General features: G+C 41.4%; 1 protein-coding gene across 2 annotated transcripts in view; it reads left to right on the plus strand.

Annotated features, from left to right (window-relative positions):
* LOC104846103 (tumor necrosis factor receptor superfamily member 10A-like) overlaps positions 1-27,065 on the plus strand; it is an 86,716-nt gene that overhangs the window by 52,660 nt on the left and 6,991 nt on the right. The window contains exons 3-8 of one of the 2 annotated variants that reach the window (XM_064272693.1): positions 15,575-15,691; positions 17,380-17,491; positions 19,429-19,502; positions 19,590-19,673; positions 20,100-20,131; positions 20,582-20,749. In XM_064272693.1, coding sequence (XP_064128763.1) covers positions 15,575-15,691; positions 17,380-17,491; positions 19,429-19,502; positions 19,590-19,673; positions 20,100-20,131; positions 20,582-20,749 — 587 coding nt within the window. Of the gene's footprint in view, positions 1-15,574; positions 15,692-17,379; positions 17,492-19,428; positions 19,674-20,099; positions 20,132-20,581; positions 20,750-27,065 lie in introns of both variants that reach the window. The other variant, XM_010592376.3, reaches the window with a different exon arrangement.

The following is a 27,065-nucleotide window of genomic DNA, read 5'->3' on the forward strand; positions in this document are numbered from 1 at the left end:
ACAAGCACTACCAAAACTGATTCAAGAAGAAATAGAAAATCTTAGTAGACCAGAATCAAGTGTGGAGATTGCATCAACAATCATAAACCTTCCAACAACAGGTGGGGCCTAGATGGTGGAGCATTCAGACTCTTCCCGTGGTCCCTTTTATAACAAAGGCACAAAAAACAAAGTGAATTGATTATAGATGACAAGCTAGGACACCTGAACATCAAAGGCAAAGTTGAGGAATCAGACAGCAGCAGGGAGAAGGAAAAATGGTTCAGAAGCAGTGAGGAACTGCCAGACCTGACTCAGTAGGAACTGGCACCCCACAGGCCGATCCCTCTGGCGCAAGTGCCGTTTGAGACGTGTTTTCCACCTTGGGAGAGAATCAGTGGCAGAGTCTGCTCAACCCTCCAGGACAAGCAAGAAGCAGCCTTCAATCAGCAAATAGATAAGTACATGCATTTAACCTACCTCGCTGATCCAAAAATAGCTCTTCAGGAAAAACCTCTCTCCCACTAACCTGCCCCTTCCCGCTCTACACTGGGTCCCACCTGGCTGCATCCCCTGGGCTGGAAGGACCCTGCAGTCACCCTGAGCCATTCTCCCGGCCTTCGAGAGGAAACAAACTAACAGAGGAAAAAATAATCTGAATTCCCTAAGCTGGGAACTCAGGGCAGAAACAACTCCTTTGCCTAGGCACAGGCATAAGGGATCCACAAATTTTGAATGCTTTTACCCCTGCATAGGCCTGTGTGGGCCCGTTTCAACAACATAGGCCCTATGCCAAGAAATATGGAAGACAGCTTCCTGGCCAACTGACTGGAAGAGATCCATATTTATGCCTATTCCCAAGAAAGGTAATCCAACAGAATGTGGAAACTATAGAACAATATTACTAATTTCACACACAAGCAAAATTTTGCTGAAGATCATTCGAAAACAGCGGCAGCAGTGTATCAACAGGGAACTGCCAGAAATTCAGGCTGGTTTCAGAAGAGGATGTGGAACCAGGGATATCATTGCTGATGTCAGATGGATCCTGGCTGAAAGCAGAGAATACCAGAAGGATGTTTACCTGTGTTTTATTGCCTCTATGCAAAGGTATTCGACTGTGTGGATCATAACAAATTTTGGATAACATTGCGAAGAATGGGAATTCCAGAACACTTAATTGTGCTCATGAGGAACCTTTACATAGATCAAGAGGCAGTTGTTCAGACAGAACAAAGGGATACTGATTGATTTAAAGTCAGGAAAGGTGTGTGTCAGGGTTGTATTCTTTCACCACTTTTTTTTATTCAATCTGTATACCGAGCAAATAATCCAAGAAGCTGGACTATATGAAGAACAGGGCATCAGGATTGGAGGAAGACTCATTAACAACCCGCATTATGCACATGACACAACCTTGCTTGCTGAAAGTGAAGAGGACTTAAAGCACTTACTAATGAAGATCAAAGACCACAGCCTTCAGTATGGACTACACCTCAACATAAAGAAAACAAAAATCCTCACAACTGAACCAATAAGCAACATCGTGATAAACAGAGAAAAGATCGAAGTTGTCAAGGATTTCATTTTACTTGGATCCACAATCCACAGCCATGGAAGCAGCAGTCAAGAAATCAAAAGATGCGTTGCACTGGGTAAATCTGCTGCAAAGGACTTCTTTAAAGTGTTGAAGAGCAAAGATGTAACCTTGAAGACTAAGGTGTACCTGACCCAAGCCATGGTATTTTCAATCACATCATGTGAAAGCTGGACAATGAATAAGGAAGACCAGAGAGTTGACGCCTTTGAATTGTGATATTGGTGAAGAATATTGAATATACCATGGACTGCCAAAAGAACGAACAAACCTGTCTTGGAAGAAGTGCAGCCAGAATGCTCCTTAGAGGCAAGGTTGGTGAGACTGCGTCTTACATACTTTGAACATGTTGTCAGGAGGGATCAGTCCCTGGAGAAGGACATCATACTTGGCAGAGTACAGGGCCGGGGGAAAAGAGGAACACTCTCAACGAAGTGGATTGACACAGTGGCTGCAACAATGAGCTCAGGCATAACAATGATTCTAAGGATGGCACAAGACCGGGCAGTGTTTCGTTCTGTTGTGCATAGGGTCACTACGAGCCAGAACTGACTTGACAGCACCTAACAACAACAACAACATGACCTCATTAGCACAGTACAACAGGGTATATACATGAAGTCTAACTTCCACTGTTTCAGCTACACGGTGGAGAGGCAGGTTTGTGACATTTGACACCGATCTGCCTATTAGACAGGGTCTTCACCTATGCACAGCAAGAGCCTGAGGGCTGGTGGCTACACCCATGACACCTAGCCACCCACAACAGGGGTTCAAGAATAGCATGCTTCCCAGTCCTTACAGCCAACAGCATTGGGTGCCCATAGTCTGGCTGCAAAACCTACCCCCTACACGCTCTAGGGAAAAAGGACATGTTTCCTCACAGACACTCAGGGGCGGTTGTCAGCTCCCTGCCTTGTTCAGTGCGTGACCCTCTACTGCAGCCAGATACCTGTGTCTACTCCAATCACCCCTGCTCATTTAGGACTGTGGGTGAGAGCCTGTACCACCTATTTGGTGACTGACTACCTGGACACCTGAGCTGAAGCCAAGCAAGAAAAGTGAATGGACTCATGGGCTCACATACCTAGTAACAGCTCTAACCATGTGGTTAAAGGACGTTAGAGTTTCAAAGGTGCCAATAATCAAACTAGCCCACTTGAGCAGCCTATTTGGGCATATCAAAACAAAACAAGAAGCTAGGACACAGTAAGCAAACATAAAATAAGTAAATATAACTTATTGATGGCTTAGAGACAATAGTCAATATCAAATCACATAAAGAGGAAGACCTCCATGGCTTCAAAAAGCTCCTAAAACAAAGAATCAAGAAATCTTCTGGATGAAGAGAGCTTCCTGGAATTACCGGAGGTAGACTACAAAATATTAATATACAGAACTCTTAAAGAGATCAGGAAGGAGGTCAGGCAAAACAGAGAACAAGCCAAGCAGCATACAGATAAAGCATTAGAGGAACTTAAGCAGATTAGACAAGAAAACAATGACAAATTTAATAGGCTTCAAGAATCCATAAAGAGACAGCAAACAAAAATTCAGAAGATTAACAGTAAAATTTCAGGGTTAGAATTCAATAGAAAGTCTTAAGAGCAGAAATGAGGCAATGGAAGTCAGAATTAGTGAGATTAAAGATAAAGCACTTGGCATCAACATATTTGAGGAAAAATCAGATAAAAGAATTTTGAAAAATGAAGAAACCCTAAGAATTATGTGGGACTGTATCAAGAAGAATAATCTAGGAGTGATTGGAGTACCAGAACGGGGCGGCGGAGGGGGGGGGAATAACAGAAAATACAGAGAGAATTATTGAAGATTTGCTAACAGAAAACTTCCCTGATACCGTGAAAGATGAGAAGATATCTATCCAAGGTGGTCATCAAACCCCACACAAGGTAGATCCCAAAAGAAAGTCACTACGACATATTATAATCAAACTTTCAAAACCAAAGATAAAGAGAGAATTTTAAGAGCAGCTAGGGATAAATGAAAAGTCACCTACAAAGGAGAGTCAATAAGACAAAGTTCAGACTACTCAGCAGAAACCATGCAGGCAAGAGGGCAATGGGATGACATATATGAAGCCTTGAAGGAAAAAAATTGCCAACCAAGAATTTTATATTCAGCAAAACTGTCTCTCAAATATGATAGTGAAATTAGGACATTTCCAGACAAGCAGAAGCTTAGGGAGTTTGCAAAAAGCAAATTAAAATTACAAGAAATACTAAAGGGAGTCCTCCAGTTAGAAAGTCAATAACAGATAACCCAAAACTAGAACACAGGACAGAGCAACCAGATATCAACCCACATAGGGGAATCACAATAATAAATCAAAGCTAAAACGCTTAAAACAGGGAAACAGATGTCATTACGTAAAAGATGACACATTAAAACAAAAAAGAGGGACTAAAAAATGTAGTCATAGATGGTTATAAGAAGAGGAAGTTAAGGCAATATAAAGAAATAAAAGATTGGTTTAAACTTAGAAAAAATAGGGATAAACATTAAGGTAACCACAAAGGAAACAAACAATCCTACACATCAAAATTTGAAAAAAGAAAAACGTGAAGATTCAGCAAATACAAAATCAACAATGAAAAAGAGGAAAAGAAAATATATAAAGAAAAACAACTCAGCACAGAAAATTAAGTGGAACAAAGAAACTGTCAACAACACACAGAAAAGACATCAAAATGACAGCACTAAACTCATACCAATCAATAATTACACTGAATGTAAAGAGACTAAATGCACCAATAAAGAGACGGAGAGTGGCAGAATGGATTCAAAAAACACGGTCCGTCTATATGGTTCCTGCAAGAGACACACCTTAGACTTAAAGACACTAAAGCTCAATGGGTGGAAAAAATATATCAAGCAAACAACAATCAAAAAAGAGCAGGAGTGGCAATATTAATTTCTGACAAAATAGACTTTAAAGTAAAATCTGCCACAAAGGATAAGGAAGGACAATATATAATGATTAAAGGGTCAATACACCATGAGGATATAACCACAATAAATATTTATGTACCCATCGACATGGCTCCAAAGTACATATAACAAACTTGGAACAGCATTGAAAAGAGAGATAGACAGCTCCACAACAATAGTAGGAGACATCAACACACCACTTTTGGTGAAGGACAGAACAACCAGAAAGAAGCTCAATAAAGACATGGAAAATCTAAATGCCACAATCAAACAACTCGACCTCATAGACAGATACAGAACACTCCACCCAACAGCAGCCAAGTGTACTTTCTTTTCCAGTGCACATGGAACATTCTCTAGAATAGACCACATATTAGGTCATAAAGCAAGCCTTAACAGAATCCAAAACATATAAATATTACAAAGCATCTTTTCTGACCATAAGGCCATAAAACTAGAAATCAGTAACAGAAAAAGCAAGGAAAAAAAATCAAACACATGGAGACTGAATAACACCTTGCTAAAAAAACCATTGGGTTATAGAAGAAATTAAGGACAGAAAAAGAAATTCATAGAATCAAATGAGAATGAAAACACATCCTACCAGAACCTGTGGGACACAGCAAAACCAGTGCTCAGAGATCAATTTATTGCAATAAATGCACACACCCAAAAAGAAGAAAGGGCCAAAATCAAAGAATTAACCGTACAACTCGAACAAATAGAGAGCAGCAAAAGAAGCCCTCAGGCACCAGAAGAAAGGAAATAGTAAAAATTAGAATAAAATTAAATGAAATAGAGAATAGAAAAACAATTGAAAGAGTTAACAAGACCAAAATCTGGTTCTTGGAAAAGAAATAAATAAAATCGATAAACCATGGGCCAAACTAATGAAAAACAGGAGAGAAAGCAAATAACCCAAATAAGAAATAAGATGGGAGATGTTACAACAGACCCAAATGAAATTAAAAGAATCAAAACAGACTACTATGAAAAATTGTACTCTAACAAATTTGAAAACCTAGAAGAAATGGACAAATTTCTAGAAACACACTAACTACCTAAACTAACACAAACGGAGGTAGAACAACTAAATAAACCTATAACAGGAGATTGAAAAGGTAATTTAAAAACTCCCCGCCCCCCCAAAAAAAAGCCCTGGCCCTGATGGTTTCACTGGAGAATTCTACCAAACTTTCAGAGAAAAGTTAACACCACTACTAGAAAGGTATTTCAGAGCTAGAAAAGGATGGAATACTCCCAAGCTCATTCTATGAAGCTAGCATAACCCTGCTACCAAAACCAGGTAAAGACACACACACACAAAAAGAAAACTATGACCAATATCCCTCATGAACTTAGATGCAAAAATGCCCAATAAAATTCCAGCCAATAGAATTCAACAATATATCAAAAAAAATAATGTACCATGGCCAAGTGGCATTCATAACAGTTATGCAGGAATGATTCAACATTAGAAAAACAATCAATGTAATCCACCACATAAATAAAACAAAAGAACCACATGATCTTATCAATTGATGCAGAAAAGGCATTTGACAAAGTCCAATACCCACTCATGATAAAACTCTCAGCAAAATAAGAATAGAAAGGGAATTCCACAACATAACAAAGAGCATTTGTACAAAGCCAACAGCCAGCATCATCCTAAATGGAGAGAGTCTGAAAGCATTCCCTCTGAGATTTGGAACCAGACAAAGATGCCCTTTATCACCATTCTTATTCAACATTATGCTGGAGTTCCTAGCCAGAGCAATTAGGCTAGAAAAGAAATAAAGGGAATACAAATTGGTAAGGAAGAAGTAAAAGTATCCTTATTTGCAGATGATATGATCTTATGCACAGAAAACCCCCCAAAATACAGAAGGAGACTACTGGAACTAATAGAAGAGTTCAGCAAAGTATCAGGATACAAGATAAACATGTAAAAATTAGTTGGATCCCCCTTCACCAACAAAGGGAGCTTCGAAGAGGAAATCACCAAATCAATACCATTTGCAGTAGCCCCCAAGAAGATAAAATACTTAGGAATAAAACTAACCAGAGACATAAAAGACCTATACAAAGAAAAGTACAAGAAACCACAAGAGACCTACATAAGTGGAAAAACATACTTTGCTCGTGGACAGGAAAACTCAACATTGTGAAAATGTCTATTATAACCAAAGGGATCTACAGATACAATGCGATCCTGATACAAATTCCAATGGCATTTTTTAATGAGATGGAGAAACAAATCACCAACTTTATATGGGGAAAAGGCCCCAGATAAGTAAAGCGTTACTGAAAAAGAAGAACAAAGTGGGAAGCCTCACACTACCTGATTTTAGACCCTTTATACCACCATAGTAGTCAAAACAGTCTGGTATTGGTACAACAACAGATACATAGACCAATGGAATGGAATTGAGAATCCAGACATAAAATCATACACCTATGAGCAGCTGATATTTGACAAAGCCCCAAAGTCAGTTAATGGGGAAAAGACAGCCTCTTTAACAAATGGTGCTAGCATAACTGGATATCCATCTCCAAAAAAATTAAACAAGACCCATACCTCACACCATGCACAAAAACTAACTCAAAATGGATCAAAGACCTAAATATAAAATCTAAAACCATAAAGATCATGGAAGAAAAAATAGGGACAGTGTTAGGAGCCCTTACACATGGCATAAACAGTATACAAAACATTACTAACAATGCACAAACACCAGAAGAGAAACTAGATAACTGGGAGGTCCTAAAAATCAAATACTTATGGTCATCCAAAGATGTCACCGAAAGAGTAAAAAGACAGCCTACAGACTGGGAAAAAAATTTTAGCTAGGAGAAATCCGATCGGCATCTGATCTCTAAAATCTACAAGATACTGCAAAACCTCAACAACAAAAAGGCAAATAACCCAATTAAAAAATGGGCAAAAGGTATGAACAGGCACTTCACCAAAGAAGACATTCAGGCAGCTAACAGATACATGAGGAAATGCTCACAATCATTAGCCGTTAGAGAAATGTAAATCAAAACTCCAATGAGATTCCATCTCACCCCAACAAGACAGGCATTAATCCAAAAAACACAAAATAATAAATGTTGGAGAGGTTGTGGAGAAACTGGAACATTTATACACTGCTGGTGAGAATGTAAAATGGTACAGCCACTTTGGAAATCGATTTGACATTTCCTTAAAAAGCTGGAAATGGAACTACCATATGATCCAGCAATCCCACTCCTTCACACAGACAGATATATGCACACCCATGTTCCTTGCAGCACTGTTTACAATAGCAAAAAGATGGAAGCAACCAAGGTGCCCCTCAACAGATGAATGGATAAACAAATTATGGTATATTCACACGGTGAAATACTACCCAATGATAAAGAACAATGATGAATCTGTGAAACATAGCATGGAGGAATCTGGAAACCATTATGGTGAGTGAAATTAGTCAATCGCAAGGACAAATATTGTCTGAGACCACTATTATCAGAATTCAAGAAAAGGTTTAAACACAGAAGAAAACATTCTTTGATCATTACAAGTGTGGGGAGGGAGGGAGAGGGATATTGACAGTAGACAAGGATTATTTTAGGTGAAGGGAAGAACAACACACAATACAGGGGACGTCAGCACAACTGGACAAATCCAAAAGCTAAGAAGTTTCCTGAGTACAACCAAACACTTTGAGGGACAGAGTAGCAGGAGCAAGGGTTTAGGGACCATGGTTTCAGGGCACATGTAGGTCAATTGGTATAACAAAGTGTATTAAGAAAACATTCTTCATCCCACTTTGGTGAGTGCCCTCTGAGGTCTTAAAAGCTAGCAAGCAGCCATCTAAGATGCAGCAATTGGCTTCAACCCACCTAGAGCAAAGGAGAATGAAGAACACCAAATTTTACACAAGAAAAATAGCTCAAGAGACAGAAAGGGCCACATAAACCAGAGACTCCATCAGCCTGAGACTAGCAGAACTAGATGGTGCCCAGCTATCACCAATGACTGTCCTGACAGGAAACACAGCAGAGAATCCCTGATGGTGCAGGAGAAAAGTGGGATGCAGACCTCAAATTCTCGTTAGAAGAGCACACTTAATAGTCTGACTGAGACTGGAGGGACCTCAGAAGTCATGGTTCTTAACCAAGGTCTGTTAGCCTAAAACTAAAACCATTCCCGAAGCCAACTCTTCAGACAAAGATTAGACTGGACTATACTACACAAAATGATTCTGGCGAGGCGTGTGCTTCGTAGCTCAAGTAGACACATGAGACTATGTGGGCAGCTCCTGCCCGCAGGTGAGATGAGAAGGCAGAGGTGGACAGGAGTAAGTTGAATGGACATGGGAAATACAGGGTGGAGAGGAGTGTGCTGTCACATTGTAGGGAGAGCAACTAGGGTCATATAACAATGTGTGTATAAGTTTTTGTATGAGAAACTGACTTGAATTGTAAACTTTCACTTAAAGCACAATTAAAAAAAAAAACTTCTAACAGGTAAATATCCAGGACCAGATGGCTCACCGGTGAATTCACCACCCATTTAAAAAAGAATTAATTACCAGTCCTTCTCAGACTCTTTCAAACAGCTGAGGAGGAAGAAACGCTTCTGAACTCATTCTCTGTGGCCACTATTACCCTGATACTGAAGCCAAACGAACACACTACAAGAAATGAACACTACAGACTAATATCCCTTATAAATGTAGATGCAAAAATTCTCAACAAAATACTAGCCAACTGAAGCCAGCAGCATATTCATAGGTTTGTACACCTTGACAAATGGTATTTATCACAGAAATGCAAGAGTGGTTTTACATAAGAAAATCAATCAATGTAATACACCACATTAATACAGTGAAGTTAAAAACATATATATATGTTATCATCTCAATACAGAAAAATCACTTGGCAAAATTCAATACCCTTTCATGATAAAAACACTCAATAAACTAAAAATAGAAAGAAACTTCCTCAGCATGATAAAGGACATATATTAAAAAAATCCACAGCTAACATCATACTCATGGGTGAAAAAATGAATATTTTCCTTCTAAGATCAGGAACAAGCCATGAATTTCCAGTTTCACTACTCCAATTCAACACAGTGCTGAAAGTTTTAGCCAGAGAAATTAGGCAAGAAAAAGAAACAAAGGGCATCTAAATTGGAAAGCCAGAAGTAAAACAAGCTCTATTTGAAGATGGCATCATCTTACATATAGAAAACCCTATAGAATACACACACACACACACGCACACACAGAAAAACAAACCCAAAAACTGTTAGTGATAATAAATTCAGCAAAATTGAATGATACAAAATCAATTCTCAAAGATTGATTGTATTTCTAGAAATTAGCAGTGAAAAGCCCACAATATAAATTGTAAAAACAATTACATTACAATAGCATTGAAAAGAATAAAATACCTAAGAATAAATTTAACCAACGAGGATTAAGACTTGCCCACTAAGAACTACAAATATTGCTGGAAGAAATTGGGAAGACCTAAATAAATGGAAAAACATCCTGTGTTCATGGAATGGAAGTCTTAATATCATTAAGACAATGAAACTACCCAAAATGATGTATAGATTCAATGCAATCCCTTTTAAAATCCCACTGGCATTTTTTGCAGGAATGGAAGAACCCATTCTAAAACTGAATTTCAAGGGATCCAGCATTGCCGGAACAATGTTGAAAAAGAACAAAGTTGGAGGTCTCATACTGTCTGACTTCAGAACTTACTATAAAGCTACCTAAGCAAAACAGTGTAGTAGTTCCATAAGGGTAGACAGAGACCAATGGAATTAGACTTGTGAGCCCAGAAATAAACTCTCACATATGTGGTCAATGGATTTTCAACAAGGGTGCCAAGACCATTCAGTGGGGGTAAGAATAGTCTTTTCAACAGATGGTGCTGGGAAAACTTGATTGCCAAATACGAAAGAATAAAGTTGGATCCCTACCTTATACCGTATATGAAAATTAACTTGAAATGGATGAAAGACCTAAATTTAAGAACTAAAACTATTAAACTTTTAGAAGAAAACTGAGGGACAAATCATCATGACTTTGGATTTGGTAATGGTTTCTTAAATATGTCATCAAAAGCCCAGACAACAAAAGAAAAAAATAGACAAATTGGATGTCATTAAAATTAAAAAAAAAAAAAAAAAACCATTGTGCATCAAAGAACACTATTAAGAGGGTTCAAAGACAACCTACAGAGTGGGAGAAAATATTTGCAAATTATTTATCTGATAATATTTAATATCTAGAATATATGAAGAGCTCACAAAACTCAACAACAAAAATACAAACAACTCAGTTTAAAAATGGGCAAAGAATTTGAATAGATATATCTCAAAGATGACTTCCAAATGGTCAGTAAGCACCTGAAAAGATGCTAAATATCATTAGTTATTAAGAAAATCAAAACCACAATGAAGTACTGTTTCATACCCGTTAAAAACCAAAAACAATCCATTGCTGTTGAGGCAGTTTAACTCACAGCAATCCTACATGTTACAAGGTAGAAATGTTCTATAGGGTTTTATTGGCTGTCATATTTACAGAAGCAAATTGCCTCATACCTGCCATTGTTGCTGTTGTTAGGAGCTGTTGAGTTGGTTCCACACATAGGACCTTATTTATAACAGAATGTAACATTGCCCAGTCCTGCACCGTCCTCACAATCATTGCCATGTTTAAGCCCATTGTTGCAGCCACTATGTCAGTCCATCTCATTGAGGGGCTTCCTCTTTTTTGCTGACCCTCTTTTTTACCAAGTATGATGTCCTTCTCTAGGGACTGGTCCCTCCTGATAACACATCCATAGTAAATGAGATGAAGTCTCACCATCCTTGCTTCTAAGGAGCATTCTGGCTGTACTCTTCCAAGACAGATATGTTCATTCTTCTGGCAGCCCACGGCATATTCAGTATTCATCGCCAACACCATAATTCAAATGCATCGATCTTCCTCTGGTCTTCCTTATTCATTGTCCAGCTTTCCCATGCATATAAAGCAATTGAAAATGCCATGGTGTCTTAGTTATCTAGTGCTGCTATAACAGAAATATCACAAGTGGATGTCTTTAACAAAGGGAAGTTTATTGGAGGCTAAAAGTCCAGATTCAGCGTGCTGGCTCTAGGAGAAGGCTTTTTCTCTATGTTGGTCCTGGAGGAAAGTCCTTGTCATCAATCTTCCCCAGTCGAGATTCTCAGTGCAGGAACCCCAGGTCCAAGGGACGTGCTAGTCTCCTGGCTCTTGTTTCCTGGTGATATGAGTCCCCCGTCTCTCTGCTTGCTCCTCTCTTTTATTTCTCAAAAGAGATTGATTTAAGATACAACCTAATCTTATAGATTGAGTCCTGCCTCATTAACATAACTGCTGCTAATTCCACCTCATTAACATCACAGAGGTAGGATTTACAACACATAGGAAAATCACATCAGATGACAAAATGGTGGACAATCACACAATACTGGAAATCATGGCCTAGCATAGTTGGCACATATTTTCGGGGGACACAATTCAATCCATAACATTCCACCCTTTGCCCCCTGCCAAAAATTCATGTTCTTGCCACAGATAAAACACATTCACCCCATCATATCATAGCAAGTCTTATCCAAGTCCAAAATCTCATCTACAAAATTCTTCTTCATCTGTGAAATCTAGAGTACAGGTTATCTACTTCCAAAGATCAGTGGTGGAACAGACACAAGGCAGATATTTCTATTACAAATGGGAGAAATTGGAGGGAAATAAGGGATAACAGGCACCAAGGAAATAAGCAGAACACATTACATAAGCTCTCAAGGCTTGAAAAAAGTCTTCTGTTTCTTGAGACCATTTAGGCAGTGGCCCTGCTCTCCAGACTCTGGATATTGGCCACACTGTCCTGATTCTGGGTGGAGGCCCCTCAGCCCTGGGCTCCAGCTCTGCCTTCCAGGTCCACTGGGACAGCAACTCTGCTTCCTTGGCTTTAGGCAGCCCTACTGTCCTAGTTCATCTGAGTGGTGACTCCACCCTTTGAGGCCCCAGAGGCCGTGGCCTTACACTTTGAGACTGAGGAAGCTCTGCTTCCTGTGTTCCTTGTCTCTTCAGCCTCTGCTTCCTGATTCCTTGGCTTTTTGGCCCCTTGGGCCTTGCTGCCCTGCTGAGGCAAGTGTTCCAAAGCTCTTCGGCTCCACTGATAAGTACCTGGAGGCACCCCCACTCCACCTATAAACTTCAACTGTAAGGCACTCAACTTTCTTGCTCTGTGGGTCGGCAAGCCAGGCTCCAACGATAAGTGCCAGGAGGCACCCTACTCCGCCAGGAAATCTCCAGCAAAAAGGCACTCAGCTGTCTTGTTCAGTGGGTCGGTTTCTCGCCATCTTGCACTGGTCTCCTGGTTTTGCTGCTGCTGTCTCCCTGCTGCTGCCGTTTCTCTGCTGCTGCTTCTAGCCATCTGCGATATCTCCAGTGTAACAGCTCTCCTCACTTCCTTCTGCGTTCTCACCAGAATTGTCCTTGATGTCCATAATTCCACCAACAGTCTCTTCAAGGCAATCTAGGCACTTTAAAACTCTTCCATCCTTTACCCATTCACAGTTTTAAAACTGCTTCTACATTTTAGGTATCTGTTAGAGCAGCACCCCACTCTCAGTACCAAATTCTGTCTTAGTCATCTAGTGCTACTGTAACAGAAATACCACAAGTAAATGGCTTTTACAAAGAGAAATTTATTCTCTCACAGTTTGGGAGGCTAGAAGTCCAAATTCAGGGTGCCAGCTCTAGAGGCAGGCTTTGTCTCTGTGTCAGTTCTGGAGGAAAGTTCTTGTCATCAGTCTTCCGCGGTTGAGGAGCTTCACAGCACAGGAGCCCCAGATCTAAAAGAGGCACTATTCTCCTGGCTCTTGTTTCTTAGTAATGTGAGGTCCCCTTGTCTTTCTGCTGGCTTCTCTCTTTTATATCTCAAAAGAGATTGATTTAAGACACAACCTAATCTTGTAGATTGAGTCCTGCCTCATTAACATAACTGCTCTAAAAAACACCTCATTAACATCACAGAGGTAGGATTTACAACCCAGGAAAATCACATCAGATGACAAAATGGTGGACCATGACCCAATACTGGGAATCATGGCCTAGCCAAGTAGACACACATTTTTGGGGCACACAATTCAATTCATAACACATGGCTTGGGTCAGACACACTTAGTCTTAAAGTGACATCTTTGTTTTTAACACTTCAAAGAGGTCTTTTGAAGCAGATTTGCCCAATGCAGTACATCATACCCACTAGTATGCCTATAATAATAATAATAATAAAAGGGAAACTAACAAGTGTTGACGAGAATGTTTAGAAATCAGAGCCTTCATACATTGCTGGATAGGAATGTAAAATATTCCTGTTTAAAATAGGAATATAATAAAATATTATAGAATATAGAGATATTTAAAATATTCCAGCCACAGTGCAGTTTGGTGGTTCCTCAAAAAGTTAAACATAGAATTATAATGATCCAGCAATTTCACTCCAAAGAATTGAAAATGGAATCAAACAGATACTTGTAAGCAATAGTTCACTGCAGCACTATTCATAACAGCCAAAAGATGGAAACAACCCAAGTGTCCAACAGATAAATTGAAAAACAAAATGGAATATATACGTGCAATGGAGTATTATTCACCCATAAGGAAAAATGAAGTTCTGATGCGTGTTATGACATGGATTAACTTTGCAAAAAATCATGTTGAGTGAAATAACCCAGATACAAAAGAGCAAACATTGTATGAGTCCTCTTACATAAAATATGTAGAATAGGCAAATATATAGAGACAAAGGTAGATTAGCAGATATTAGGCCTGGGAGTAGAGGGAAATGGGCAGTTATTGATTATTGTGTACAGAGTTTTTGTGGCGATGAAAACATTTTGGAAATAGATAGTGGTAAGGGTTTCACAACATTGCAAATGTAATTAATGCCACTGAATTATACACCAAAATACGGTTAAAATAGCCAATTTTTTTCATATGTATTTTTTACCAAAATGAAAAAGTGAATGAGGAGAGAGTAAGGGAGAAATTTTATTACTTTCCAGCAGTTTCCTTCATTGCATCAGCAGCATTTATTGTTTCATCAGTTTTACCATTGATATGAAGTGCCATCATAATACATTAATAAAGAACGATTTTTTAAAGGTGGATATTTTTAGAATACATTTCAGCATTGATAAAAATGAATCAGAGAGAGAAGTTGATCCTACAGGAGATCACCTAAGGAGCAAAGCCTGGAGGTGATGGGTTGAGTCTTGGGACATGGGTACCACCAGAGCATGGACAGCTCCTGCACCTCAGCTCATGCCTGGAGAAGGCCTCTTCTCTCAGGGCGAGGTTTGGGCACCTTCCTTTGGATCATCTTTGACTCCTTACGGGTAGAAACCATTTTCCCTTCACCGTCCTGCCATAGCAGATGGCACGATCTTGAATTGAAGGTTTTGCCCTCTTGTTGAGGTCTTCCACTAACTCTGAGCTCAATGGGAAGGATTAGGACTTTCTTCTTTGGTGCAGTTCAGTACAGTATTCAGTGGGCACATGTGGCTATTGAGCTTTTGAAATATGGCTAATCCAAATTGAGATGAGCTGTTAGTTAAAAATACACAACAGATTCTAAGACTTACCATAAAAAAATGTAAAATATCTCAACTTTTCTAATGATCACATGTTAAAGTGATATCCAAATTACTTTAGATATATTAGGTTAAATAAAATGCATTAAAATTAATTTGACCAGTTCCTTTTTAATCTTTTAATGTGTAAAAAAAAACTTCACATTTGACTGTATTATATTTCTATTGACCACTACTGGTCAAATGTATGTAGGAGATACAGAATGGATGAAGCTGACCAAGGCCGGGTACAGCAGGATTTCCCTGTTTGGATTCCACTGATGACCTAAAGAGAAGAACTCCGCTGACCCCTGCCCAGCCTTCAGGAATCCTGTGTGCATTTATTCACCTGCTTTTCTCTCCCTTCCCAGGTTTCCGTGTTTCAGAGGTGAGAGGTACTAGAAAATGTATCTCATGCACACGTGGAGTGAATTTCAGCAATCATTCGAACGCCCCTTTCTGCTTACTCTGTAGTGTTTGCAAACCAGGTACAGAACATACGGACTGCGGGCCCAGAGGTGGGGTGCAGGATGAGAAGGTGGGAATTGTACCTAATGTAGAGTCAGGAGACTTGGGCTCTAGTCCCAGCTTGGTCTTCATTTTACCTTGAAACATGATTATGGTTTTAAGTCAATAAAATAAAGACAGAAATGAATTATTTAATCTATGCCATTTGGTAGAGAAAATCTTTTAAACTATCAGTACGAAATGATGGGATAATCATCCATCCCCGATGGCCAGGCCAGTATGGTTATTGCATAAGGAAAATGCTCAGTTGGAGCTGTTGACATGGGTCTGGTTCTGTCCCAGCCTCCTCTTAGCTCTATGTCTGCTCTTCGCCAGGTACTCAGCCTCTCAGCCGTGACTTCCTGAAGTCACTCCTGTGTCTCTTAGCAGGGCCAGAGTTATCTTTTCGGAACCCATCCAAGAGTTTCTCTCCAGCCAGGGTCATTCAATTATTACCCCACCCATTGCTACTGACCATATGATCCAGAAGAGTTTTCCTCCCAAACTTTGTGCATTAAACAATGAATCATGTCCTACTCCTTTTTCCTTTTTTTTTTAATTGAACTTTAGATGAAGCTTTATAGAACAAACTGTTTTTCATCAAATGGTTAGCACATACATTGTTGTATGACATCAGTTAACAACCCCACGACATGTCAACACTCTCCCTTCTCAACCCTGGGCTCCCTATTACCAGCTTTCCTGTTCCCTCTTGCCTTCCAGTCCCTGCCCAGGGGTGGTGCACCTCTTTAGTCTTGTTTTGTTCCATGGGCCTGTTTAGTCTTTGGCTGAAGGGTGAGCCTCAGAAGTGGCCTCATTACTGAGCCGAAAGGGAGTCTGGGGGTCATACTCTCAGGGTTTCTCCAGTCTCTGTCAGGTCAGCAAGTCTGGTTTTTCTTTTTGAGTTGGAATTTTGTTCTACATTTTTCTCCAGCTCTGTCTGGGACCTTCTTTTGCGATCCCTGTCAGAGCCATCAGTGGTGGTAGCTGGACACCATCTAGTTGTAGCGGACTCAGTCTGGTGGAGGCCATGGTAGATGTGGCCCATTAGTCCTTTGGACTAATCTTTCCCTTGTATCTTTAGTTTTCTTCATTATTTCTTGCTCTTGAAGGGGCGAGACCAGTGGAGTGTCCTAGGTGGCCGCTCACAGGTTTTAAGAACCCAGATGCTACTCACCAAAGTGGAATATAGAACATTTTCTTTGTACACTATGTTATGCCAATTGAGCTAGATGTTTCCTGAGACCATGGTCCCCACAGCCCTCAGCCCAGCAATTCCATTCCTCAGGGAGTTTGGATGTGCCTATAGAACGTTCCACTCTTTTTTTGTGGCTCTTCCAACCATTGAATGGTGGGTATATTTTATGTGCCCCTTTTCTGTTGCTGTTGGAAACCCTAGTGGCGTAGTGGTTAAGTGCTACAGCTGCTAACCAAAAGGTCAGCAGTTCGAATCCACCAGCTGCTCCTTGGAAGTTCCATGGGGCAGTTCTATTCTGTCCTATGGGGTCGCTATGAGTCGGAATCGACTCGACTGCAAGGGTGTCTGTTGCTGCAGAAACTGGCCCTGAAATCTGTTGGTGAACCGAGTTGAGCTGAGTGAGAAGGGGTTTGGGTGGCTGAGGGAGAAGTCAGGGAAACACATCTGTAAATCCTTATCCTTTGTCTCCAGATGAAGACGAGATAAGTCCATGCACCCTCACCAGAGACACGGAGTGTCAATGCAAGGCTGGCACCTTCCTTGAAAGAGATGCCCCTGAGATCTGCCAGAAGTGCAGCACTGGGTGAGACACGGGGCCAAGGGACTCCCACCAGCTCGAGGGGGCCAACGGAAGACCTGAGGTTTCCTTGTACCCCGTTCTCTCCCCTCCTTCCATTGAGCCCCCTCTAACTCCCACAGGGCTTCCCTGGGCCCATGGGTCTCCTGAGCCTGTACAACCGCCTCATCCATCTGCATGACCCACCAGTGGCCCCGCCACCCCCTTCCCACACCCCTCGGCACTCTTTCCCCTGAGGCAGGCCAGCTCTCCATTGGGCACGTGGGTCAGTCCTCAGAGCCCACGATACTTTCAGGGGCTCGCACACATTCTTTAATTTCATTTAAAACAAGAAGGAAGTCATTGAATAGAATCAATCCTGGATTATAGTCAGCCTTATACAGACGCAGTTATCAAATGTAAATTTTGAATATTTTTATGAAGAAAGCAGTGGTGTCACTAGGGGGATGTGGAGGTGCGGACTGCACCAGATTGATACTTCAGGGGGGTGACACCAAAATGACTGTCGACAAAATTTTTCTGTAGTGTCTCAGCAGAAGTTTATGTTTTACAAAAATATCCCTGTAGTTACTTATAACAGCAACAAAAAACTTTTTGTAAGCCCAGCTTACATGTATCAATATGTCTACAAGGCTAAAATTCTATACTAATTTCCTTTTTTAAAAAAAAAAAAAAATTATTGTGTTTTAGGTGAAAGTTTACAGACCAAGTTAGTTTCCCGCTTAATGAATTGTACACAAAGTGCTCCATGACATTCATAGCAATCCTCACACTGTTGACAACACACTCCCCGTGGGTTCCTCTTTCCTTTCGTCTGGTTTTCCTACCTCTTCCGGCCTTCTCATGTTTACGTTTGGGCAAAGGTTGGTTGCCCTTTTGGTCTAGTATAATTGTTTGTTCTACGGAACACATCTTTTCGGGTGTTATTGTTTATTTTATAGGCCTATTGTTTGACTGGGAGATGGTTTCTGGGAGTGGCTGCAGTTCCAAGTCAGAGGGGCTAATTTACTTTTTAACCCTTCTCATTACAATCACGCTTGGAAACACGTGCTGTTGTCTGCAGGCACTACAAGCAGGTGCTGTTGTTTTCCTTGCTGCCCTTGTTTTGATAGTCGCTGATTTTGTCGAATTTTCTGGTGTTTTAGCTACAATATTGTGGTGTTAGCGTGGAGGGGGTGACACCATGAGCTACTGCACTGGGTGACACCAACCCCAGTGATGCCACTAGGGAAAAGGGAACCATGAGCACAAATGTCCCCAAGGCCCCGGAAAGTCACGGTGAAGCGCATTTCACTCCTTGAGCTGACTCAACCTGCCTCACCCTTGGCCCGGCCTGTTCCCTGCATACCAAAAAACCCTTTGCTGTGAAGTCGGTTCCAACTCACAGAGACTCTACAGGACAGAGCAGAACTGCCCATAAAGCTTCCAAGGAGCTGCTGGTGGGTTTGAACTGCTGACCTTTCAGTTAGCAGCCAAGCGCTTAACCACTGCTGCCACCAGGGCGCTGTGCCGTCCATAGCAGTGAAGTTAGGAGTGAGTTAGCCGGGAGTGGGTGAAAGGTTAGTGCTATTCGTGAGGAAAGGTTGATGGAGGAGGTGGCTCAGCTTGTGGCCCAACGGCCCTCCTGACCCCTCCTGATGCTGCACCTGGACTGAAACCCCCAATGACGCTGCGCCGCCCCCTCGCTGCCCCAGGAAGTTCACCGTGTGGCCTAGAGGCTGAGAACTGCGCGCGGAGAGCCCCAGGGGCTGAACTGCATATGCTCGGCTGCCTCTCCCAGCCCTAACAGAGAGAGCGAGGGAGGCCTCACCCTGGGCGCTTGAGAACCAGGCTCTTCTCTAACAACTTGTCGGGGGACACTGGTGAGGGAGCGTTACTCTTTCTTCTCATCTTACCTGCTCTTGCTCACACACCCCTTCATTTCTCCCTGTGTCTGCTCTTAGGTGCCCAGATGGGAAAGTTCAGTATAGTCCCTGTACCCCCTGGAGTGACCTGAAGTGTGTCCCCAGAGAAGAAGGTACCAAAGCCACTGGGGAAGCCATGGTTTCTGGAGAGCCAGTAACCACTGACCTGAAGACTCCCACTACTGCCTCTCCTTCCTCAGGCTTTGGGATCTGGATCGGGATCACAGTGGTTGTATTCTTGCTCCTGGCCGTTCTGGCAGTTATTTTGTCGTGCATTCCTCAAGGTATGGTTTGGTGGGAGGGAAGGAGGAGCTGGCTGCTGGGTCACTTTCTGCCAATCGCCTCATCTTACCTGCATCTGCCCGGGATCATTCACACCCAGCTCCCTCACCTGATGGTCCCCTTGCCTCCCTGGCCATGTCCAGTTGGACAGGCCCTTTTCTTCACACCAGGGCAGAGGAGCCTAGGTTCTTGGTGGGGTGACTTTATTGTTTCCCACCTTCACTCCCTTCCCTGAGATACCCCCAGAATTGGAAACAGCCCATCCCCATCGTCCTCACACACTGAGTTAGCCAGCCCAGGGCTCTTGATTCTGAGTCTGAGTCCCCAGTAGATGCACTGCCAGCTGGCCCTGCCCTGGGAGGAGGCTGGAGCTGCAGAGAGGGGCCCTCCCTTCCCACTTGCTAAAGGAGATGTTCCTTCTCTTCCAGGTTGTGGAATGGCCTCCAAATACGTAAACAGAGTGAGTTGGTGTGTTCGTTTGCTGGGGACATCGGCTTTCAGGAGCTGCTTCCCAACCCACAGACAGTCCCAGCAGGGAGCGGGAAGGATTGACTTCCTGATGTGTCCTGTGCTCCCTTCCCCTGCCCAGGCCTGACAGCTCTCCAGCATTGCCTGGTGGCTCTGAGATGACTGTGAGATGGCAGGTGGCCCAAGTGATTCCTGACCAGCCAGCTGTGGTGCTGGAGTCCTGTCCTTCTCATGTTTGGGAGAGACCCTCATGGGCACCCATGGAGGGAGAGGGTGTGTCAGTCAGGGTGCTGAACTCACCCAGGGTCCTGGATTTGCTGAGCTGTGTACCCACCCGGGATGACACTCTCAAGAGGGGTGGGGAAAGTAGGACAACCCACCCTGAGAGTCCGTGCAGGGGCCTTGGGTGTGCACCCTGACTGGGGCTCTTCCTCTTCCCTAGGTCTTGTTCTGGTGGCTGTGCTCCCAAGAAGGGCCTGGGACTCATGACAATGCTCAAAATGAGGCCCTGAGCAACAGGCTGGACCCTGAGCTGGGAGAGGAAGGCCAGGAGCAGACTGAGGTGACAGGTGACAGGGGACAGACCCCAGTGGAAGCAGAGGCTCTCCAGGTGAGTGAGTGACACTGTGCCTGGCCTTGGCCTTTCCTGCTAGCCCTGTAGTCTTGGTGGAAAGAGGGAAGGTGGCGTCCAGTCAGTTCTCCTGGGGCATGGGGAAGTGGTGACGTTGGAGAGACCAGGGACCTGAGTGAAAGGGGCTGCCTGGGGGGGTCGGGGGTGGGGGGTCTGCTCATGCTGATGTCACATCGTATATTTTTATTGTCTGTCTTGTTCTCACTATTTCCCCCGAGCTAGAGCAGTGGGCACTCTGATATGCATTGAATGACTGGATAAGGGCTACACAACATTCCACTGTGTGGTTGAAACACATGTAGTAAGCCATCCTTATACCATTAGGAATTTTGAATTTGTTTCAAAGTTATTACATTGTACGTATTTGAAAATGAATCTTTGTCCACAATTCTGATCATGTTCATAGGTGACTTCTTAAAAGAAGTAGAATTTCTGGGTAATGTGGAGAAGTCCTTTTTTTATTTAACATAATTATTTTATTGAGTTTTTGGTGACAGTTTACACAGTAAGTTAGGTTCCCATTTGACAGTTGCCACACAAATTATTCAGCGACATTAGTTACATTTATCAGAATGTGTCAGTATTCTCTTTAATTGTTTTTAATTTGTCCCTTTTCCAGTATTCTAGATTCCCTGCCCCCTTATCTTCTCATCTCTGCTTTTGAGTAATTGTTGACCTTTTAGTTGTGTGCCACTTTGCTATTTCGATAAAAGCCTCAGTGCTAGGTTTAGCGAGTATCTCAGGGCGATAGTCTTAGGGAGTCCTCTGTTCTCTACTGTTCCAGTTTGTCTGGCTTTTTTTTTAAAAAAAATAAGAATTTGGGTTCTCCTCCACATTTTTCTGCCATTCTATCTGGGACAATCCATTGTGGCCCTGGTCAGAATGGTCAGTGGTGGTAATCAGGCGCCATCTAGTTCTTCTGGTCTCAGGGTAGATGAGGCTGTGGCTTGCATAGACTTGCTTCTTCTCCGAGCTTTTAGTTACCTTCTTACTGTTTTGCTCCTCCTGAGTGGAGACCTATAGTTGTGTCTTAAATGGCCGCTCACAAGCTTTTAAGACCCCAGATACTACTCACGTCACTAGTATGCAAATCATGATTTTTGTGAACTACCTTATGCCAGTTGACTGAGTTGTCCCATGAAACTCCCAAGCTTTCAAACCCATAAAACCAATCTTGGACGGTGTTTGGTTATGTCTGAGGAGTATCGGTATTTGTGTGAGAAGTACTTGTTTTCCTACACACACACAACACACATCCATCCACAGTTCGGTTCATCACAGTTCATCAGTCTTGAGCTTACGTTGAGTGCTTTTCTTTCTTCATTTTTGCTAAATAGGAAACATTTAATTGGCTTAAATTTACATTTCTATGTTTTCACTCTTTTTTGCATATTTGCTAGCTTTGTGAATCTCTGTATTTTTTAATTGACTTTTTATGATTTCTGTCTTGTCTGTTAGTGTCTTTCTGTGGAGACATGCTCTCCTGCACAGGCATTTTCTCACACAGAAAAGAGATTCCTGGTATCTTGTCTACCTTTCCATTTTGTCTCATATTTTATTGCACAGAAGTCTTCCATTTTCAGTATTTAATCTTTTCACGTATTTATTCTTTCGTTGTTTATAACATTAGAAAATCCTTCCCCAATAAAAGGCAAGGCGAACTTCTCTAACTTCTTAGGATTTTTTTTTCATTAATGTTTTGATTTTCAGCATAATCTCAAAGGAAGTATTTTGTGATATGATATTAAGTTAGGAGCTACCCTGATTGTTCTAAGTAGCTATCTTGTTCCTCCAATACCATTTAGCAACCGATTCTCCTATTTCCTCTGCATTTGGCCCCTTCTTTATTCAGTTTTAAATGTTCACATAGACGATGATCTTTTCCACCTAGACTATTCTGTTCCCTTACCTTTCTTGCATCAATAGCACATTTTTTAAAAATACTGAGAAGATGTAAAAAGGAAAACAAATGGCCAATAATTCTCCACCCTGATTAACCAGTGTTGACATCTTCAAAAAACATTAATACATATTCTTTTTTAGACATTTTAAATACTATCGAAAAATATTCAGTGAATACTGAAAGCCTCCCCAACTTGTCCCCCAGCTGAAATCTTTGTGTATATGCTATATATATATACATATATATACACACAGACATACATACACATATATACACAAAAAAAATTTTTTTTTTTTATGAATGGTAGATTAATCTGGGAAGAGTTGAGATCTTTTCAATATTTTTCTTATCAAAGAAACACAAATATTTTTAAATAACTCAAGTGAGATAATTTTGTCAGTTCCCTTTGAAGACTCACGCTCCTTATTTTTGTTTCATGTCTTATTTATAAGCCAGAACTCTTAGAACAGTGTTCAGTGCGCTGAGAGAAGGAGGCAGTTGGTCTGGTTTTGACTTTGTTGGGAAGGCCTATAGTGCTTCACCATGAAGAATGATGTTGGCTCTTGTTTGATATAGAAATTCTTGTCATTATGGATGCATCCTCCTATTTTAAGGTGTTTTTTAAAAGTCAGAATTGGTGGTTAATTTTACCAAAAGTCATTTCAGCTACTACTGGAGCTATCTGATATTTTCATTTTCTTATTTAAACTATTGGTAGGGTTGTTATTCGATGCCATTGAGTCGGTTCTGACCCATAGCACAACAGAATGAAACACTGCCTGGTCCTGCGCCATCCTCACAATTGTTGCTGTGTTTGAGCCCATTGTTGCAGCCGCTGTGGCAATCCATCTTACCAAGGGTCTTACTCTTTTTCACTGACCTTCTCCTCTACCATGCATGATGTCCTTCTCCAGGGACTGCTGCTGCTTACATGGGTATAGATTGTGGATTCGAGTAAAATGAAATCCTTGACAACTTTCATATTTTCTCCGTTTATCATGATATTGCCTATCTGTCCAGTTATGAGGATTTTTGTTTTCTTTATGTTGAGGTGTAATCCATTCTGAACATTGTAGTCTTTGATCTTCATCAGTAAGTGCTTCAAATCCTCTTCCGAAAGCAAGATTTTGTCATCTGCATATTGCAGTTTGTTAATGAGTTTTCCACCAATCCTGTTGCCACATTCTTCTTCGTATAGTCCAGCTTCTCAGATTATTTGTTCAGCATACAGACTGAATAAGTATGGTGAAAGGATACAACACTGATGCACGCCTTTCCTGATTTTAAACCTCGCAATATCCCCTCATTCTGTTGGAATGACTGCCTCTTGGTCTGTGTACAGGTTCCTCACGAGCACAATTAAGTGTTATGGAATTTATGATCCACAGAGTCGAATGCCTTTGCATAGTCAATAAAACACAGGTAAACATCTTTCTGATATTCTCCACTTTCAGCCGAGATCCATCTGACATCAGCAATAATATCCCTCCCTCATTCCACATCCTCTTCTGAGTCCTGCTTAAATTTCTGGCAGTTCCCTGTTGATGTACTGCTGCATGTGTTTTTTAATTTTATCTTTAGTAAAATTTACTTGTGAGTGATATTAATGATATCATTCAACAATTTCCGCATTCTGTTGGTCACCTTTCTTTGGAATAGGCATAAGTATGGATCTCTTCCAGTTGGTTGGCCAGGTAGCTGTCTTCCAAATTTCTTGGCATAGATGAGTGAACACCTCCAGTGCTGCATCTGTTTGTTGAAACATCTCAGTTGGTATTCTGTCAATTCCTGGAGCCTTGTTTTTCACTGATGCTTTCAGTGCAGCTTGAACTTCTTCCTTCAGTACCATTGGTTCTTGATCATATTGTACCTTCTGAAATGGCTGAACATCAACCAGTTCTTTTTGGTACAGTGATTCTGTATGTTCCTTCCATCGTCTTTTGATGCATCCTGCATTGTTCAATGTTTTACCCATAACAAAAAAAAACACACCCAGTGCCGTCGAGTCGATTCCAACTCATAGTGACCCTATAGGACAGAGTAGAACTGCCCCATAGAGCTTCCAAGGAGCGCCTGGTGGATTCGAACTGCCGACCCTTTGGTTAGCAGCTGTAGCACTTAACCTCTGTGCCACCAGGGTTTTCGTTTTGCCCATAAAACCCTTCAAAACTGCAACTTGAGGCTTGAATTTTTTCTTCCCTTCTTTAAGCTTGGGAAATGCCGAGCGTGTTCTTGCCTTTTGAAATTCTAACTCCAGATCTTTACACATTTCATTATAATACTTTCCTTTGTCTTCTGGGCATGCCCTTTGAAATCTTCTGTTTATCTCTCTTACTTCCTCATTTATTCCTTTTGCTTTAGCTACTCTAAGTTCAAGATCAAGTTTCAGAGTCTCTTTTGACATCCATTTTGGTCTTTTATGTCTTTCCTGTATTTTTAAGGACCTTTTGCTTTCTTCATGCATAATGTCCTTTATGTCATCAGTGTTCAATGCATCAAATCTGTTCTTGAGATGTTATCTAAACTCAGGTGGAATGTACTTAAAGTCATATTTCGGCTCTCATAGACTTGTTTAAATTTTCTTCAGCTTTAACTTGAACTTGGATATGAGCAATTGATGGCCAGTTCCAAAGTCGGCCCCTGGCCTTGTTCCAACTGATGATATTGAGCTTTTCCATCATCTCTTTCCACAGATGTAGCCAATTTGATTCTCGTGTATTACATCTGGTCCCGCCTCATAGTGACTCTATGTGTAACAGAACAAAACTGACAGGTCCTGTGCTATCCTCACGATTATTGCTATCTTTGAGCCCATTGTTACAGCAACTGCATTAATCCATCTAGTTGAGGGTCTTCCTCTTTTTCACTGACACTCTACTTTACCAAGCATGATGTCCTTCTCCAGGAATTTGTCCCTCCTGATAACATGTCCAAAGTATGTGAGACAAAGTCTCATCATCCTTGCTTCTAAGGAGCATTCTGGCTACACTTTTTCCAAGATATGTTTGTTCTTCTGGCAGTCCATGGTATATTCAGTATTCTTCACAATTGATGGTCTGTTCCACAGTCAGTCTTTGGCCATGTTCTGATGATATTGAGCCTCTCCATCATCTCTTTTCACAGATGGAGTCAATTTCATTCCTATGTATTCCATCTGGCGAGGTCTATGTGTATAGTTGCCATTTATGTTGTTGAAAAAAGGTATTTGCAATGAAGAAGTCGTTGGTCTTGCAAATTCTATCATGAGATCTCCGACGTCATTTCTGTTACCAAGGTGGTATTTGCCAACTACCAATTCTCCTTTTTTGTTTCCAACTTTCACATTCCAGTCACCAGTAATTATCAGTGCATCTTGATTGTATGTTTGATCCATTTCAGACTGCAGAAGTTGCTAAAAATCTTCAATTTCTTCATCTTTGGCCTTCATGGTTGGTGCATAAATTTGAATAATAGTCATTGTAACTAGTCTTCCTTGTAGGCATATGGATATTATCTTATCACTGACAGCATTGTACTTCAAGATCTTGAAATGTTCTTTTTGATGATGAATGCAGTGCCATTCTTCTTTGTCATTCCCAGCATGGCAGTCCATATGATTATCTGATTCAAAATGTCCAATACCAGTGCATATCAGCTCACTAATGCCTAGGATATCAATGTTTTTGCATTCCATTTCAATTTTTGATGGTTTCCAATTTTCCTAGATTCACAATTAATACATTCCATGTTCCTAATATTAATGGATATTTGCAGATGTTTCTTCTCGTTTCGAGTTGTGCCTCATCAGCAAATGAAGGTCCTGAAAACTTGACTCCAGCCACATCATTAAGTTCAACTCTACTTTGAGGAGGCAGCTCTTCCCCAGTCATAGTTTGAGTGCCTTCCAACCTGAGGGCCTCATCTTCTGGAGCTATATTAGACAGTATTCCATGCTATTCATAAGGTTTTCATTGGCTAATTTTTTCAGAAGTAGATCACCAGGTTCTTCTTCCTAGTCTGCCTTAGTGTGGAAGTTCAGCTGAAACCCGTCCCCATGGATAACCCTACTGTTATTTTAAATACTGGTGGCATAGCTTCCAGCATCATAGCCACATACAAGCCACCACAGTACGACAAACTGACAGACGCATATTGATAGGAAAGCACCTTTACATTCTGAAATAAACCCTACTTTAGATTTTCCAAAATGCCCGCATATATTCTTCTATTTGGGTCTCATAAAAGCCTGTGAAGACCTGGTTGTGCCCTGCGGGGCTAGGTGGGAATTGACTAGAGGGGCAGAAGACAAACTCTCTGGGGTGGTGGAAGTGGTCTGTGTCTTGATTTGGGTGTTGGTTGCACAGGTGTAGATAGTTGTCAGAACTAGAACAGAAAACGTAGTATGTATGCAGC

Source organism: Loxodonta africana, chromosome 19 (assembly GCF_030014295.1).
Source record: "Loxodonta africana isolate mLoxAfr1 chromosome 19, mLoxAfr1.hap2, whole genome shotgun sequence".
In the NCBI taxonomy this organism is placed as follows: domain Eukaryota; kingdom Metazoa; phylum Chordata; class Mammalia; order Proboscidea; family Elephantidae; genus Loxodonta; species Loxodonta africana.